The sequence below is a fragment of the Ailuropoda melanoleuca genome, chromosome 12 (genome assembly GCF_002007445.2).
Source record: "Ailuropoda melanoleuca isolate Jingjing chromosome 12, ASM200744v2, whole genome shotgun sequence".
NCBI classification, from domain to species: domain Eukaryota; kingdom Metazoa; phylum Chordata; class Mammalia; order Carnivora; family Ursidae; genus Ailuropoda; species Ailuropoda melanoleuca.
The window spans coordinates 46835097-46854257 of record NC_048229.1 but is presented as its reverse complement, the minus strand read 5'-3'; the positions used below and the strand labels follow the sequence as shown (position 1 = coordinate 46854257).

The window sequence follows — 19161 nt, the reverse complement described above, 5'->3', positions numbered from 1 at the left end:
AGATGCTTAACAACTGAGCCACCCAGGTACCCCTCATCGCCCCTTTTATTAAATTTTTAATTTAAAAAAAAATTTCTTAAATATATAAATTTTACTCTTGTGCTTCACTTCGGCTTTGCTTTTTTGGTGGTGGTTTCCAACCACTCCAGGTTTTCCCAGGGTGCATCTTGCTTGGGTCGTGGTTGATATTTTGGACTCTGAATATTCCCTCAACCATCCCTCAACAGAATGACTACAAGGAGGAACTCTCAACAAGGAAAATAACCAGACACAATGTCCTCTGCCACAGATCTAATGGAGAGGGATATAAAAAAGATGTCAGAGATAGAATTAAGGGTAGCAATTATGAAGGCAATAGCTAGGCTTGAAAAAGTATTAGTGACAATATAGAATCTCTAAGAGCAGAAATGAGATCCAATCAGGCTGAACTTAAAAATGCTATGAATGAGATGCAGTCTAAACTGGATAATCTAACAGCGATAGTAAATGAGGCAGAAGAATGAATTAGTGATCTACGAGATAAGCTGACAGAAAGGAAGGAAGCCGAGGAGGACAGGGATAGGCAGCTAGAAGCCCATGAGAAAAGACTTAGATCAATGATGCCATGAAACATTGCAATGTCAGAATAATTAGGATCCCTGAGGGGAAGGAGAGACAGAGAGGACTAGAAGAAATATTTGAACAAATCATGGCTCAGAACTTCCCTAATCTGGGGAAGGAAACAGTCCGACAGGCAGAGAGGATACCTCCCAAGATGAATAAAAATAGACCAATACCCCAGCATGTAACAGTGAAACCTGCAAATCTTAGAGCCAAGGAAAGTATCCTGAGAGCAGCTAGGGGGAAGAGATTTCTTAACTACGGAGGGAGGCATATAAGAATAACATCGGACCAGTCCACAGAGACCTGGCAAGCCAGAAAGGTCTGGCAAGACATATTCAGGGTACTAAATGACAAGAACATGCAGCCAAGAATACTTTATCCAGCAGAGCTGTCATTCAGAATGGATGGAAACACGAAGAGCTTCCAGGATTGGCAGAAACTGAAAGAATATGTGACTGCCAGGACAGGCATGCAAGAAATATTAAGGGGGATTCTATAAAAGAAGAAAGACCCCAAGAGTAATACAGACCAGAAATTTACAGAGACAATCTATAGAAACAGGGACTTTACAAACAATATGATGGCACTAAATTAATACCTTTCATAGTTACTCTCAATGTGAATGGCCTAAGTGCTCCCATAAACGTCACAGGGGTGCAGATTGGACACAAAGATAGGACCCATCCATATGCTGTCTACAAGAGATTCATTTTGAACCTAAAGACACCTCCAGATTGAAAGTGAGGGGATGGAGAACCATTTCTCATGCCAACAGACCTCAAAAGAAAGCTGGGATAGCAATTTTCATATCAGACAAATTAGAGTTTAAACCAAAGACTGTCGTAAGTGATGAACAGGGACACTATACCATACTTAAGGGTCTATCCAACAAGAAGATCTAACAATTGTAAATATCTATGCCCCCAACATGGAAGCAGCCAACTACATAAGAAAACTATTAACCAAAATAAAGAGTCATATTGATAATAATACGTTAATAGTAGGAGACCTTAACACTCCACTCTCAGCAGTGGATAGATCATCTAAGCAGAAGATCAACAAAGAAACAAGAGCTTTGAATGACATACTGGACCAGATGGACTTCGTAGATATATACAGAACATTCTATCCTAAAACAAGAGAATACTCGTTCTACTCAAGGGCACATGGAACCTTCTCCGGAACAGACCACATACTGGGTCACAAATCAGGTCTAAAACTATACCAAAAGATTGAGATTATTCCTTGCATTTTATCAGACAACCACGCTTTGAAGCTGGAACTCAATCACAAGAAATAATTTGGAAGCAATTTAAACACTTGGAAGTTAAAGAACATCCTGCTAAAGAATGAATAGGTCAACCAAGAAGTTAAAGAGGAACTTAAACACTACATGGAAACTAATGAGAATGAAAACACATCAGTCCCAAACTTATGGGATACGCAAAGGCAGTCCTCAAGGGGATATACACAGCCATCCAAGCCTCTCTGAAAAAAGTAGAAAAATCCCAAATGCACAAGCTAACCTTACACCTAAAGGAGCTGGAGAAATATCAGCAAATAAAACCTAAACCAAGGAGAAGAGAAATAATAAAGATTAGAGCAGAGATTAATGAAATAGAAACCAGAGGGGCGCCTGGGTGGCACAGCGGTTAAGCGTCTGCCTTCGGCTGGGTGTGATCCCGGCGTTACGGGATCGAGCCCCACACCAGGGTCCTCTGCTATGAGCCTGCTTCTTCCTCTCCCACTCCCCCTGCTTGTGTTCCCTCTCTGCTGGCTGTCTCTATCTCTGTCAAATAAATAAATAAAATCTTAAAAAAAAAATGAAATAGAAACCAGAAAAAAAGTAGAACAGATCAACAAAACTAGAAGCTAGTTCTTTCAAAGAACCGATAAGATTGATGAACCTATGGCCAGACTTATCCAAAAGAAAAGGGAAAGGACCCAAATCAATAAAATCATGAATGAAAGGGAAGAGATCATGACTAACACCGAGGAAATAGAAACAATTATTAGAAATTACTACCAGCAACTGTATGCCAACAAATTAAGCAACCTGGAAGAAATGGATACTTTCCTGGAATCTTATAAACTACTAAAACTGAAACAGGAAGAAACAGACAATCTGAACAGACTAATAACCAGGAAAGGACAGGGAAGACAACTCTCACCACTGTTGTTCAACATAGTACTAGAAGTCCTACCCTCAGCAATCAGACAAAAAGAAATAAATAAAAGCCATTCAAATTGGCAAAGAAGAAGTCAAACTCTCACTCTTCACAGATGACATGATAATTTATGTGGAAAACCCAAAAGACTCCACCTCCAAATTACTAGAACTCATACAGCAATTCACCAATGTGAAAGGATACAAAATCAATGCACAGAAATCAGTTACATTTCTATACAATAACAATGTAACTTTATAAAAGAAATTAAGGAGGAAATCCTGTTTACAATTGCACCAAAACCATAAGATACCTAGGAATAAACCTAACCAAAGAGGTAAAAGATCTGTACGCTAGTCACTACAGAACACTTATGAAAGAAATTGAGGAAGACACAAAGAGATGGAAAAACATTCCATGCTCATGGATTGGAAGAATAAACGTGAAAATGTCTATGTTGCCCAGAGCAATTTACACATCCAGTGGAATCCCTATAAAAATACCATTGACATTTTTCACAGTGGTGGAACAAATAATCCTAAAAATTTTATGGAACCAGAAGAGACCCCAAATTACCAGGGGAATGTTGAAGAAGAAAACCAAAGGTGGGGGCATCACGATGCCTGACTTTAAGCTATATTACAAAGCTGTGATCATCAAGCTACCATGGTACTGGCACAAAAACAGACACATAGATCAGTGGAACAGTATAGACAGCCCTCAACCCTATGGTCAACTAATCTTTGACAAAACAGGAAAAAATATCCAATGGATAAAAGGCAGTCTCTTCAATAAATGGTGCTGGGAAAATTGGACAGCTATATATAAAAGAATGAAACTGGACCATTCTCTTACACCATACACAAAGATAAACTCAAAATGGATGAAAGACCTCAACGTGAGACAGGAATCCATCAAAATCATAAAGGAGAACATAGGCAGTAACCTCTTTGACACTGGCCACGCAACTTCTTTCAAGACACATCTCCAAAGGCAAGGGAAACAAAAGCAAAAATGAACTTTTGGGACTTCATCAAGATAAAAAGCTTCTGTACTGTATGGTGACTAACATAATAAAAAAAAATCATTAAAAAATAAAAAAAAAAAGCTTCTGTACAGCCAAGGAAATAGTCAACAAAACTAGGAGGAAACCCACAGAATGGGAGAAGGTATTCACAAATGACATAATAGATAAAAGGCTGGTATTCAAGATCTGTAAAGAACTTCTCAAACTCAACATCCAAAAACCAAATAATCCAGTCAAAAAATGGGCAGAAGCCATGAACAGACACTTCTCCAAAGAAGAAATACAAATGGCTAACAGACACATTAAAAAATGTTCAACATCACTAGCCATCAGGGAAATTCAAACCAAAACCACAATGAGATACCGCTTTACACCAGTTAGAATGGCAAAAATTAACAAGGCAGGAAACGACAAATGTTGGTGAGGATGTGGAGAAAGGGGAACCTTCTTACATTGTCAGTGGGAATGCAAGATGTTACAGCCACTTTGGAAAACAGTATAGAGGTTCCTCAAAAAGGTAAAAATAGAGCTGCCGTACAACCCAGCAATTACTCTACTGGGTATTTACTCCAAAGATACAGACGTAGTGAAAAGAAGGGGCACATGCACCCCAATGTTCATAGCCGCAGTGTCCACAATAGCCAAACTGTGGACAGAGCTGAGATGCCCTTCAACAGATGACTGGATTAAGAAGATGTGGTCCATATATACAATGGAATATTACTAAGCCATCAGAAAGAATGAATACCTACCATATGCATCGACATGGATGGAACTGGAGGGAATATGCTAAGTGAAATAAGTCAAGCACAGAAAGACTATTATCATATGGTTTCACTCACATGTGGAACATAAGGAATAGCATGGAGGACCATAGGGGAAGGTAAGAAATCAGAGAGGGAGACAAAACATGAGAGACTATGCACCCCAGGAAACAAACTGGGTTTCAGAAGGGAGGGGGATGGGGGATGGTGTAGCCATGTGATGGGTAATTAAGGAGGGCACATGTTGTGATGAACAGTATGTGTTATATGCAACTAACGAATCACTGAACACTACATCACAAACTAATGATGTACTATATGTTGGCTAACTGAACATGACAAAAAAAAGTGTATGTTTATGTCTCACTTTCAGAAAATTAATATTCAGAAACCTAATCTTAATAACAGTTACAATGTATTATTGCAGACTATGAGTCAGGACACACATTGGATGTTTTTCATGTCTAACAAAATAAAGAATATATTTTATATTGTAATGGGATTTTTTTTTTTTTTTACTTTATAAAGTAATTATTTGACTTACACCCTGATTTAACAAGTGATACCTTAATGAAATTGTAGGGGGTAAAACACTAAACTGGGGGGGGGTGTGATGGGCCCTTGCCCTGCTCTATCATTAACTAGTTGTGTAACTTTGGATAAATCTGTTAACTACCTGGGTCCCAGTTTTATCATCTGCAAAATTCGATCAGCCATCAAGTCCCTCAGATTGAAAGGAGAATGGGGAGACCATTCTGCCAAAGATGAATGATGATTTAAATACCTAGAGATGAAAAAAATTTTGGTGACAAAGGAATGAAATGTTAGAACTAGTCTTGCGTAAGCCCTTAGGAAAACTTAAATATATAGAGGCCTTAAAAGAGATGTGAGCAGTCACAGATTACACAGTGAATCAGCAGCAGAGCCAAAAGATAGCTGCCCAATTTGTCTTGGGCCAACAAAACCCTATTACCCAGACTTAAAGCTACTAGAAGAGCACACACCAGCTTACCTGTATGCAAGAGCCAAAGCCCAGGCCCCAGCAGCACAGTACAGACTGTCGTGGATTTTTGCCTTCTGATTATCACCGCATGTTTTAGTGGGAAAGAGACCTGTGGTTGGACTTTGATACAGTAGCAATGTTGACTTGACTGGAATGGAACACAAGAAAAAGAATGAATTGTACAGCCATCCATCTTCCTTGGGCTGACAATCTTAATCTTTAGTTTCCTCATTCTACTTCAGACAAATCTGTTGTTCCTAAATTTACCTATACTATGCCACTTTTTAGCATGCAGAAACTGCTTCATGTAGGTCACTCCAGCTTTAGTGGGACTCCACCTGAAGGAAGGGTATTTCTACTTTTGAGAAAAGGACTCAACTAACTACCAATTAAAAACCTTTTAGCATATTCTACCTAATGTCTGTAAGTGTTGCAAGGCAACATCAGGTACAGAAAAAAAAAAAAAGACCAATAAAAAAGAAGCATATTTTCAACAACTTCAAAAGGGAAACAAAGCAAATGTACAACAAAGCGTGGCATTAGTCGTTAAATCCAAAGCCAACTCAACTGCTAAATAAACCCGAATCTTGTTTTCCACTGATGACTAACTTGTGTCTGGTCTTCAGAGGAATGTATTCATTTTACACATCATATTATATTATTCAGGCTAGAGATATGTTTAACATTTCAAAATCACATCCTATCCTTATATGACATGAAAACAAGTAAATAATATTTGGAGAACATTTTACTTAAATAAAAGAAGTCTGAAATTAATGCTTTATTACCTTTTATAAAAGAGTCTTAAAATATAAAAATACACCCACCAAAACTACATTTCCTAAATGCTATTTTATTCCTAACTATAAATATTTTCCCGTAAAATACATTAAATTACTCTAACCTAGATTGACATATGTCACCTTCTTTTAGAATAGTTTTTTAGTGACCTAAAGCACTCTGTTCCTTCAAAGAGATTAAAGAATTAAATTTCTTTTTCTTTTTCTCAGACAAAACTGATGTTATCATTACCTTTTTTTTTTTTTTCAGAATACCAGAGTACTTAGTATTTTTCCCCATGTAAAGAATCGGTCCTTATAGTCTGAAGTAAACAACTGACATTTCTTTAAAAATGTACTTAAATTTCTTTATCTACTTATGACTACAATGATAATAAAAGAGCCACATAAGAAAATATTCCAGAATTGTAAGATGAATTAAGGTTTTACATGAGGTTAACACAAACAACAAAAAAATCCTTATCTCAGGGGAAATAAATAAGTTAAATTTAATATTATTTGCCATACAAGGCCATATACATACAAGAAGCAAACTGGCAAAAATTAATAGGCTTTTCTAACTTACAATCTGAAGAACAAACAGGAGTCCTGTGTATACATATCTCAAAGTTGATCACTCACATTAAAAAATAAAATCTGCCAGGCTGCTCTTGGCAAAACAAACAATAACAAATAAAATTGGGACCTGTTATTAGTAATAGTAGCCTGAGATTATCTTATGTATCTCAATGAATTAGAAATAGACATAAAAGGCTTAGGAATACTTGGGAACCGTGTATAGGTAAATGAGTAAGGAATACTTCTACAATATCATCACGCAACTAGTAATCAAGAAATGCCTCTAGTTCTCAAATCTGGTAGTGTTTAGGAGGGCTAAAAGGACACAGAGGACATTGGTGACGGTTTTAAAATTATTCAAGGGACAGACGACTTGCTGGAATTCTTTTATAGTCCCAGTATCAATATGCAATTGGAGTATATAGCTGCTTCAGCAATGAAACTACCCCAACATCCAAATGAAAGCATATCATCATCCACATAATATATGCAATACAGGCAGAGTAAATACTAATGATACTACCTAAGGACATGTTTTCCTCAAGTTTTGCTTACCAATTCTGTAATAATGATCCAATTTATCCCACAGAGTTTCATTATCAGGTCTCGGAAGATTAATGCTTTTAAGAGGTTCATAAACTGAGCCTAAAAGAAAAATGAAAACCCATCAAATTCACTTATTTTTATTGAGATAAACAAAGAAAACTTCTAAATAAATAAAAAAGCACTACTTAGCAATCTAATTTTCATTTTTATATGTGAACTACCACACCGTATTTCTGGTAAAATTTTTGGTGGGGGAAGGAGAGAGAAGAAATCGCCCTTGTAACAAGTATAGAAGGGTTTTAAATGTTAGGAAACCCCACCCTCACCCCTGGCAGTTAATCTAACTGACTCATATATACACAATGGTCCCAACAACTCAAATACCAATAATACTTATGTGCTAGTCACAAGTTCAATAATTTCAGTTCCCTTTGAGAAATATCTACTTAAATGTCCTGAAATCCAAACCTTATTCTTCACGCTCATGATCAGGCAATTTTCTGTCAAATGATCATATCCCAAAAACCTCAAGGAAAAGGATAATGCTCACATGTTCCAAAGTCATCCACTCCATGAATATTCAGATAGTTTTCATACTGAAATTCTGAAGCCTCCACTTTCTCCTAGGTAGATAAAACTCATGCCTTATTATCTGGACTAAAGCAGAAACCATTTCAACTTCTCAGCCATGAAAACTACTCCAAGGTATTAGCAGAGCATACTGCTCAAAAGCTACAGAATACACAATAATTATGATAATTTGCCACAAAATGGATACAGAAAATTGTTCACTTGACTAGTGTGCATTCTCAACTACAGACTGAAAGGAAGACATCTGAACCTTCAGCCATCAGACTAAGTACTGTCTCTCATTCTTGTTAAAAGCACTCAGAAATTATAAACATCTCAAGGTCACAACTAATCCACCTCTGGATTCAGGTAATATACGTCATATAGTCTAACAAAATAGCACAAGAGTGGCCCTAAATTTACCTGGGGTTGGAAGGGGAATGTGTTGGCATGCATTAAGAATCTTTTTCTAAAAAAAATTAAAGCATTTATGTTCATAAAAGTGCTATGTCCGGTATGCTAGTATAAAGCCAAGGTATTTGGAATCCCTTTATGTTTAGGCAGATAATAAACATTATGAAGGAAGAAAGGAAAGATCTATACATTAAGGCAATAACCTCATTATCTTCTGTTGGAAAGAGAGATGATTTACACACCAAAACAGGAATATGAAATGACCTGAGTGAAGAGATTTTCTCAAAAAGACAATGACATCAACCAGAATGGTCCCACAGGGAAGAACGGGAGACCTACCAACCTAGACAGGAAAGCATCAGGAACTCCTGCACAAGAGGCAAGGACCCGGCCGTGCCCTCTGCCTCCCTACATTCAATAGCTCTGGGTAGATAGAAGTATGTGGGCAGCCTAGCAGTTTGGAAAAAGTGATATGGCCACTGCTCACAAGTCAGATACTACGCTCTGTGAGTCTACAACCTCTCCGTGAAGCTCATTCAATAATTAATAATATAAAATCGGGTGCAAATCATCACAAGTTTTAAATTGTGAATACATATATACAAAGATTAAAGGAGACACACTTGCTGGGGTGGAAGGACTGTGGATGAATGATATTTCTATTTTTATTTATTAGAAAAGCTAATATTTTGCTTTATATAGGAAAAAAATCACCAGCAGTTACATACGGTTTCATCACATATAGGTAAAACAATACATGTACATATGCATAAAAATTGTAGTACAATATGCAAAACTGAAATCCACTTTTATATCTACCATAATAATTGTAGGTGAGTTTATTTTGAAAGATTGTTTTAATGTCACTGTATCATGGTTTTTAGAGTAAAAAATATTTATTTTTAAAAGTGCTATTACATCTAAGTTGTCCCTCAACTCCCAAAAAGACTAAAATGATTCTGTTACCTAATGTTTCTCAATGAAATCACCAATGGAGTTTTATAAAAGCTACAATAAATAAACAAAAGGAAAACAATACTTTTCAGGAATATAAATACCTATGCAGTAAGAGCTAAAAGAGAAGATGTTCAAAGAATAGCAAAAAAGTATAAAAGTAAAATCACCTAACTCACCAAGAATCAATATTTTCTTATACTTTCTTATATCTCCAAAGAAAGCCCATGGTGAATTAAGAACACCTTGCCTAGATAAATGTTAACATTTTAATGATCACCAATGTATTGCTTCTGAAGTAACTGTGTAAAATTAAACAAGGATGTTCCACGCAATTTATGGCAAACAGTACCACAAATCTGAAGTCAAAAGAAAAGTAATCAATGATAACATTTTAAACAAGAATTAGACACCTGAAAAGCTTCAATACGAATAAAAATGTGGAGGAGAAAGCAATCAATAGAGTATGAATTCCCAAAGACAGTGAAAAAGAGGCAAAATTACAGAAAATACTAATAAATGGTAGAGTTCAAAATGAAGTTTTTAAATGTGAATTTTTCCTTTTCATGTTTTTCCCAGTTGAATCATGCCTACATTCAAACATCACAAAGCAAAATAAAAATTATCTTTTTCCAATTTGTAAAAATAAGTTTAAACATGTTGATCTAATTTTTCCCTGTCAACTGTCTTGCTATTAGAAAAATATAATCAATTTACTCGTCATCTCAGAACACATTATTGCCAAAGACATTCACTGACAAAGAACAATACAAGAAGAGGCAGAAGCTGTTCCTTAAAGAGTAATATTTAGCTTTATCATGAAAGAGGAAAGGGTTATTATTTAGGAGATTAAACAAGGAGTTTTCTAAGAAATTTCCATGAGACGAAAACAATACTAAGAGCCTAACAAAGGTACAAAGTTCATGTACCTTTATGTATAGACACTATAAAACACCAAGACGGTTTCTGGTGTTATGGGGAGGCTTTTAAGCAATCACAAAATAGCAACCACTGAAAGAATTAAAATGAGGACTCAAAAGGGAAGTCAAGGTGGAAAACAGATCAGCAAACCAAAACAATACCAATAGTCTATTATTTGGGCATACAATTTTTCATTATATGATTAAAAGCCCTTTAATAGGGTATATATATATAAATGTTATTAATCAAGACTTTCATGAACCCTTAAGTAGCTTTATCATTTTTCCATGTATGGTGATACTCTAAGATAAATACCATTATTTATGCATTCAGTTAATACATGCAGTGTATGCATAAAACTCTGGACCACACATCTGGTAGGCTACCAGGACTCACAGATAGTAGGAAAGGTAAGATAACTTTTTTTTTTTTTTTAAGATTTTATTTTTATTTATTCGACAGAGAGAGAGACAGCCAGCGAGAGAGGGAACACAAGCAGAGGGAATGGGAGAGGAAGAAGCAGGCTCATAGCAGAAGAGCCTGATGTGGGGCTCGATCCCATAACGCCGGGATCACGCCCTGAGCTGAAGGCAGAGGCTTAACCGCTGTGCCACCCAGGCGCCCCACGATAAGGTTTTGAATAAGAGTAACACAAATTAGAGTAGTGAGTTTCTTAAAAGACAAAGGATAGGAAAATTCAGTCCCCCTGTGTGGCTGAGAGAACAGGAAACTCCTGCAGTGTAATCTCTGAAAATAACAGCAATTTCAAATAATGAACTGCCATCTGAATATGAAGATAACAACTGAAATCTAGGAGAACACAAAGTCATAAACATCTATACATACCTGCAGACACATCATCATAGCTCCAAAACTTATACATGTGTGTTATGAAACAAGACACTACATACCAAGGGGTTTTTGAAGTGATACACATGAAAAGGTTTAGGTGAAGAAAGTATATACCTAACAGGGTAAATTTTACTGAACACTGATCCAAGTATGCCCCTTCGTGAGATAGGGAATTTTATTGTAAATCTAAATCCCTAGAAAGGCCTACAGGATTCTGATCTTTTCCCTTAATTAAAATAATTTCATATTAAAAAATACAACATTCCACTGGCCTAAAATAGGCATCATTAACGTTCTGGTACATTCCTTTCAAGCATTTTTAAAGTAATATTTATAAACATAAATAAAATTTACCACACATGGAGTCATTACATGTATGTGCTGTTTGTATCATCTTTTTTCCCCTTATCTCCCTTCTTGCCCTCTTCTGTCCTTATTCCCCGGTACCATACTTTTTCCATATCTACCTAATAAAACATATATGCATAAATGAGGGAAGAGTCTTTCATTGCTTGTTTTATAAAAATGGAGTCATGAAATAGACCCTTCCTTGTTTCTTGTTCCTCTCATTTGACAACACACATGGAAATCAAAAAAGGCAATGATTCTTTCTTTGACTGATTTCAGGGTTTTAATACAGTATGACTTATTCAATTATTCATCTATCAGTGAGTATATAATTTGTTTTCTATTTTTGCCATCAAAAACAATCCTGCAAAACATCCTTATACATAAATACAGCCAGCAGTTTGCTAGAACCAAGTAATACTGGCTGGAGAGAGTTAAGTATTAAATTCTCAGGAATTCTGGGAGCTGGTTAGGAAACACATAAATGAAAATTAAATTATAAAAATTTATAACTGGATAATTATTAAAAACAAAGGTATTAAATATTCAAAACTCATCACTTCCTAATTTTACCACTTTTTAGTATCATATAGACTCTTGAATTGATTTATATCTATAGATCTGTACATTGGAAATACTACGCAACAGCATGTTACAACATGTCTCTTTCCAACTCCGCATTCAGCGATGTCACGTAGTTTTGAGCAGTTGTGGCAAAAACCAAATGGTCTGCAAAAGCATAGAATTTTTACCATCTGGCCCTTTATAGAAGAAGTTTGCCTGCCTTTAATCTGAATTCCCAGTAGTATTAAATTCAGCAATAAATGTACTTTTTACAAAATAATGGTAAACTGCCTTTTTTTAAAAAAGGCTAAAACAATTCATATTCCTACTAGATATAAGTGCTCCATTCTTTTAAAAGTTTTTCCAGGGGCGCCTGGGTGGCTCAGTCAGTTGAGTGTCTGACTCTTGATTTAGGCTAAGGTCACAGTCTCAGAGTCATGAGATCGAGCCCTGCATTGGGATATGTGCTAAGCATGGAGTCTGCTTGGGATTCTCTCTCTCCCTCTCCCTCTGCCTCTCTGCTTAAGCTCTCTCTCAAAGGAAAAAAAAAAGTTTTTCTAATCTGATAGTGTCTCACTTTTGTTCTTCATTTCTCATATAATTCATGAGTCTGAAAATCTTTGCAAAGTGGCTATTTGGATTTGCTCTTCTGCGAATTGCCTAAACCCTATTGCCATTTGCTATTGCTTTGTTAGTGCTTTTGTCATCAATTTCTAAAAGCTCTTTCTATATTTTATTTGCTATTTAATATTTCATTTCAAATATTTGGATTTGCTCTTCTGCGAATTGCCTAAACCCTATTGCCATTTGCTATTGCTTTGTTAGTGCTTTTGTCATCAATTTCTAAAAGCTCTTTCTATATTTTATTTGCTATTTAATATTTCATTTCAAATATTTGGATTTGCTCTTCTGCGAATTGCCTAAACCCTATTGCCATTTGCTATTGCTTTGTTAGTGCTTTTGTCATCAATTTCTAAAAGCTCTTTCTATATTTTATTTGCTATTTAATATTTCATTTCAAATATTTGGATTTGCTCTTCTGCGAATTGCCTAAACCCTATTGCCATTTGCTATTGCTTTGTTAGTGCTTTTGTCATCAATTTCTAAAAGCTCTTTCTATATTTTATTTGCTATTTAATATTTCATTTCAAATATTTGGATTTGCTCTTCTGCGAATTGCCTAAACCCTATTGCCATTTGCTATTGCTTTGTTAGTGCTTTTGTCATCAATTTCTAAAAGCTCTTTCTATATTTTATTTGCTATTTAATATTTCATTTCAAATATTTGGATTTGCTCTTCTGCGAATTGCCTAAACCCTATTGCCATTTGCTATTGCTTTGTTAGTGCTTTTGTCATCAATTTCTAAAAGCTCTTTCTATATTTTATTTGCTATTTAATATTTCATTTCAAATATTTGGATTTGCTCTTCTGCGAATTGCCTAAACCCTATTGCCATTTGCTATTGCTTTGTTAGTGCTTTTGTCATCAATTTCTAAAAGCTCTTTCTATATTTTATTTGCTATTTTTCATTTCAAATATTTTCCCTTGAGTTTTCATTAGTATACCAACACTACAATATAAAAACCTCTTTCCTCACTTGGTTTTAGTTTCCCTTTCTTTTTAAAAAGATTTTTGACAAAATGAGGAAAGGGAGGACAAAAAAGGGGGCAACCAAGAAACAGACTCTTAACTATAGAGAACAAAGTGATGGTTGCCAGAGGGGAGGTAGGTGGGGGATGGGTGAAATAGATGGAGATTAAGAAGTGCACTTGTGATGAGCCCTAGGTATTGTATGGAAGTGCTGACTCACTATACTGTACACCTGAAATTAATATTACACTGTACGTTAACTAACTAGAATTTAAATAAAAACTTAAAAAATAATAAAATAAAGAGGGTTTTGATAGTGCCTAGGTTACATACAGAGTCACCTCAATTTTCTGCTAAGCTTTTTATTATGTAAAAAAAATTTTCCCAGTTAGGTATTCCATTCATTGGGAATTTGTTTTCTAAACTGCTTTTATTTTTTATTTTTTAAAAAGATTTTATTTATTTATTTGACAGAGAGAGAGAGACAGCCAGCAGGAGAGGGAACCCAAGCAGGGGTAGTGGGAGAGGAAGAAGCAGGCTTCCAGTGGAGGAGCCTGATGCAGGGCTTGATTCCATAATGCGGGGATCATGCCCTGAGCCGAAGGCAGACGCTTAACAACTGAGGCACCCAGGTGCCCCTAAACTGCTTTTATTTTTATTATTGTATTTATTTTAGAGAGACAGCACCAGCAGGGGAAGGGGCAGAGGTAGAGGGGGAGAGAGAGAAACAGACTCCTCACTGAAAGCAGAGCCCTACATGGGGCTTGATCTCACAGCCCCAAGATCATGACCTGAGCTGAAATCAAGAGTTGGACGCTTATCCAACTGAGCCATCCAGGTGTCCCTAAACCACTTTTAAAATAAATAGTGAGGTCCAGACTTTTAAAAAGATCAAGCTGGTTCAATTTTTTTTTTTTAGGTTACAGAATACTGAATAGAAAGATCCATTGATCCTAAATTATAAGCAGAGACTGTCCCAAGTTATGGGATTCAAATAGAACATTTCCTCTTGAAATAATATAACTTAATTTTCAAAAGCTATATAAAAACTCTAGTGTCTAATAATGTAGCATTTGGCCGACATATATTTTCTCACAGATATAACAATTTTATGCAAGATTTCAAACCTATCTGGAACACATGATGTTTACAATAGCTTAAACAACAGTCCGCTTTACGTGTAGTCACGTTAATGTCTCTAAAAATATCATTGCTTCAGGCAATATAGATTGATTTTTTTTAAAAGTATTTTATGTAGCACTCAATACTGAATATTGACACAAAATTAAAACATAAAGTAAACAGCACATTTTCATTTTTCTATGGGTCTTGGGTTCCAGCAGAAAATACACAAAATTTGTGAAAGTAAAACCTTAGCCCAAGGAAAGAATCAATCAGTATCTTCCATCTGTGTTTTATTAATGAATGTCCTACTTTGGAAATAGAGCAAGTTGAAGTTCACTCATTCTAATGAATCTTCTCCTGCTTTGGCTCGGGGTAAGCAGCTAATTGTATAGATAGAATATGTGTTAAGAGTTGTGACTTTTCAGTCAGGAACAAGTCTCTGAAAGCCTAAGAAGTAGTTTTTGAAGATTCCAAGGTACTATGAAAGTATATACAAAGAAGCAATAAATAACCAAAATCCCAAGAGCTAATATGTTCTACCAGATAATTAAGAACTAAGCAGAATGTGAAGACCTTGTATTGTAGAGGGTCAAATAGCCCAGTAGTTTCATGAGATCTGTATATTCATTGTACTCACAATATATGCATGTAGGAAAGGTGAGGAGGACAAGAAAGGCTAGAGCAGGTAGGTATGGGACAGCAACCAGACAGCCTTGTATATGAACACACAAAATATATGCAAACCTTTGTGGTTTATCAGTGAATTACTGATAAAAACCTGTGGTTTATTGGTAAATTACTAAAACATTAATTTTGGGGCTGCTAAGATAGCAAGAGTTCTCAGAGTATAATAATCTATATGTTATTCTACCTATAAACCTATATTTGATACAACATATTTTCAAGCAACTTTAAGTTACATCTTTAACTTCAGATGATAATTTCTTCATCTTAAAATTCCCTTTTACTCTTCACCGATAAAAACAAGAAATATACTACTATAGAAGGGACAAGTTATTCCAATACATTCTCACTCTATATCCCTGATGTTAGTCCTAAGAGGTTCTCAATAAATATTTATTCAACTGAACTGGATGAACCACATGATCAGAGAGAGGTCTTCTTGAATTCCCATAGAGTTAATTGTTCCATCTTCTGCATTCTTACAACATTTTGTGAATACCTTAATTATAGCTCTCCCTTCTCACAATACATTTTATTTTCACTATTTAATTAATGTATTATACTGCATAGGAAGATGATCGATGATAGGCGCCGTGCCTAGTAAGTAGTAGATGGCAGTAACATTTGGTAGGCAGGAAGGAAAAGGAAAAAAGCTGACAAAAATACGTCTCAGAAAACTTTTGATGACCCCTTTTACAATTTTCTTCTCACAAGCTACCCTATCTCCTGTTACACATCTGATTTAATGATTACGTCCCACTTCTTCAGACTTCCATAATTAGACAAATTGGAAAACTTCTCTTACTAACTTTAGAATGTACACATGTTAACTTTTAGAGTTAAAAGATTTGAATATACTATACATGACTCCACACTTCAAGGACCTTCAAGATCACCAATATCTCCTTGCAAAACAAAAAAACAAAACTAAAACCATGATTTTCTTTACTGCTTAGTTCCATCATGCACAGAAATTTAAAATATGTAGGAATAAATGTACCCCAGTAGGGGAATGAATCAATTATGACACCTACATTCAATGAAGTACCTTGAAACAGCTTAAAGCAATGAGGTAGATCTCTTGTAACACCATGAAAAACCTAAAAAATAGTGTGAAAAAGTAACCTCATAGAGTGAGATTTACAGTGTGATACCAGCTTTCACAAAACTAAGCAAAAATAATTATACATATGAGATGTTTATAAATGTATATACAATATAGATAACTAAGAACTTTAAACTGCCCGAAAAGGATACACACCAAACTTTTAAAAATATTACTACTCAGGAGGAGATGGTGATTTTTACGCTCTATATTTCTGATTGTCTAAATATTATATAAGATGGTATTCATTTAGGGGTGCCTGGGTGGCTCAGTTGATTAAATATCTGACTCTTAATTTCACTCAGGCCATGGTCTCAGGGTTATGAGACTGAGCCCCTCATTGGGCTTTTCACTGAGCGTGGAGCCTGCTTAAGAATCTCTTCTTCTGTGCCCCGCAGATGCTCACGCACTCTACAACAACAACAAAAAGATGGTATTCATTTACTACTTATATAATTTTTAAAAATGATAAATGGAAATTTGGAATGCTTACTCCTATGCATTGTACAAGATACTTTATACATACTATCCCTTTTCATCATCTGACAAGCTCTGAGATTGGCATTAAAGTAAGGCACAAAGAAGTCATTACATGGCAGACTGAATATGAACACAGGGCTCTTTGAAGACAAACTGTATGTGTGGTCTTTTCCCTATACTATGAAACCTCAAAATTATGAGGTTGCTCCAAATAATAAATGTGTATATACGCATACATGTATATTTTTAATCCAAATTTATTTTCACAGTTCATCTGAACCCTCAACTTTTTAAATCTGCATGTTTCTCATGGCAAGGAAGGTAAGAAACATATTTTAAATGTAAAATATGAAATGGCAAATATGAAATAACACAGCTTTATAAAAATGAAATAAAATTTCCCTGTTCAACTTATCCAAATAAGATGCGAAAAGGCCACTCCACTATTCCCATTTTATTTTTAATAAAAAGGTATTAAGTTCTTCCAGTGACCTTTATAAAAGGAGCACAGCCTATAAAATCCATTTAAGGATATTAAATCCAGTTGATGTTTCATGTGTTGACCTTATGAATACCAATCACTCAATTAGCTATTTCATTTTCCTTTCTTATTTATAGTCTAGTAGAATACCTTGTCATAATGTACCATGAATTCGTATGATTTCTGTGAGGTCAGAGCTATATTCCAACAATTCTAATCTTTTTAAAAAGTTTTTGGAACTCCTCTCCATGGGGAAAAAAAAATGCTTTCAAAAGTGGCACAAGTTGTTAAATTTTCTCGACAGTAGTTGTTTCATTCATCATTTTAACCCCAGTGCCAATAGTGCTTGGCATACAGTAAGCACTCAATAAATATTTATTGAACAAATGAAATTAATATCTTCTGATATCTAAAATTTGCCAAAATTTACTCATAATCAGTTGCAATGAATAAAATGATTCATCAGGGCAGATGAAGCCAAGTAAGACCCATTAATCAATAACCTAAGATGTGACCATAAAGTAATTTAACTTGTTCTACTCTACTCTTATATTCTGTTCTGTTCTTCCATTGCTCATAAAGAAGGATCTGAATGAAACCATAAAAAGATATGATTAAAAAATGATTTGATCACTAGAATAAATGTATATAGCCTTACAAGTGGGTCACTTTATAAAAGATAATGCTAATCTGGACATATAAGATTTCTCCAGAGAAACCCAGAGTAATTATTTCATCCTTATTCTACAAGTAAAATTTTTAAATTCCAAACTTCAAAGACTAAAATGACAGCGTTTTAGTTCAATATTAATTGAATTACACCAAGGGGGGAAAAGAACTTCACTATACACCATTCCCAGTCTTTACACAAGAAATATTTAACTTTATTATGTCTTCTGCTACTATAGTGATAAAAACATGTGATAATAAGCATTATGCTATGTCACAAGTTATTATATACAAGTCTGAAAGAAATACTTTCAAGCCATTCAGCACTTTGAAGAGTGGAACTGAACCATTTCCCTTTATCATTTACATTTTGATGAAGCCTGGTCTGTATTTCTAGTCTTGGTAAAGTTCAGAAATGCATTTAATATGAATGTCATTACAACTACTTAAAAATTGCCCTATTAACACTTTACACAATAGGCATGAATAGAGGAAGTCTTAAATGCTAATAAAAAAAAAAACCCACTGTAAACTATGAATTAGCAAAGTAAGCCTACCATAACAAAAACATTCACAACCAGAATAAAAATTAGAAAGACTACTAAAAAACAGAATAAAGTTTGTAGATAATGAAAGCTATTAATTTTCTCACCAAAATGCAGTGACACTTAGATCGCTAAGTAAAACAGGGCAGAGATGGCGCTGCCATTTCCTACACTAAACCCTCAGACTTTGGTGATTTGTTCCAAGGCTGTCCTAAGGGTCTATGTTAATGAACTGCCTTCTGTTAAGACCCACCTACAATAAAATTATTAACTGACCAAACTTTCTTGTATGGAATCCAAGCCGCATCTTTTAAAAGCCAACTTTCACTCTTTAGAGAATAAATCTAAACCCCAAAGTTCAATCAAGGAAAAAGGAGGTCTCTCTGCTC

At 35.2% G+C, this 19161-nt stretch overlaps 1 protein-coding gene across 1 annotated transcript in view; it reads right to left on the bottom strand.

The window, feature by feature from the left end:
* Positions 1-19161, bottom strand: part of PHKB (phosphorylase kinase regulatory subunit beta) — a 219923-nt gene that overhangs the window by 179708 nt on the left and 21054 nt on the right. The window contains exons 3-4 of the mRNA XM_034639023.1: positions 7479-7568; positions 5575-5713 (exon numbers count right to left, since the gene is read on the bottom strand). Of these exons, the coding sequence (XP_034494914.1) occupies positions 5575-5713; positions 7479-7568 (229 nt within the window). The remainder of the gene's footprint in view (positions 1-5574; positions 5714-7478; positions 7569-19161) is intronic.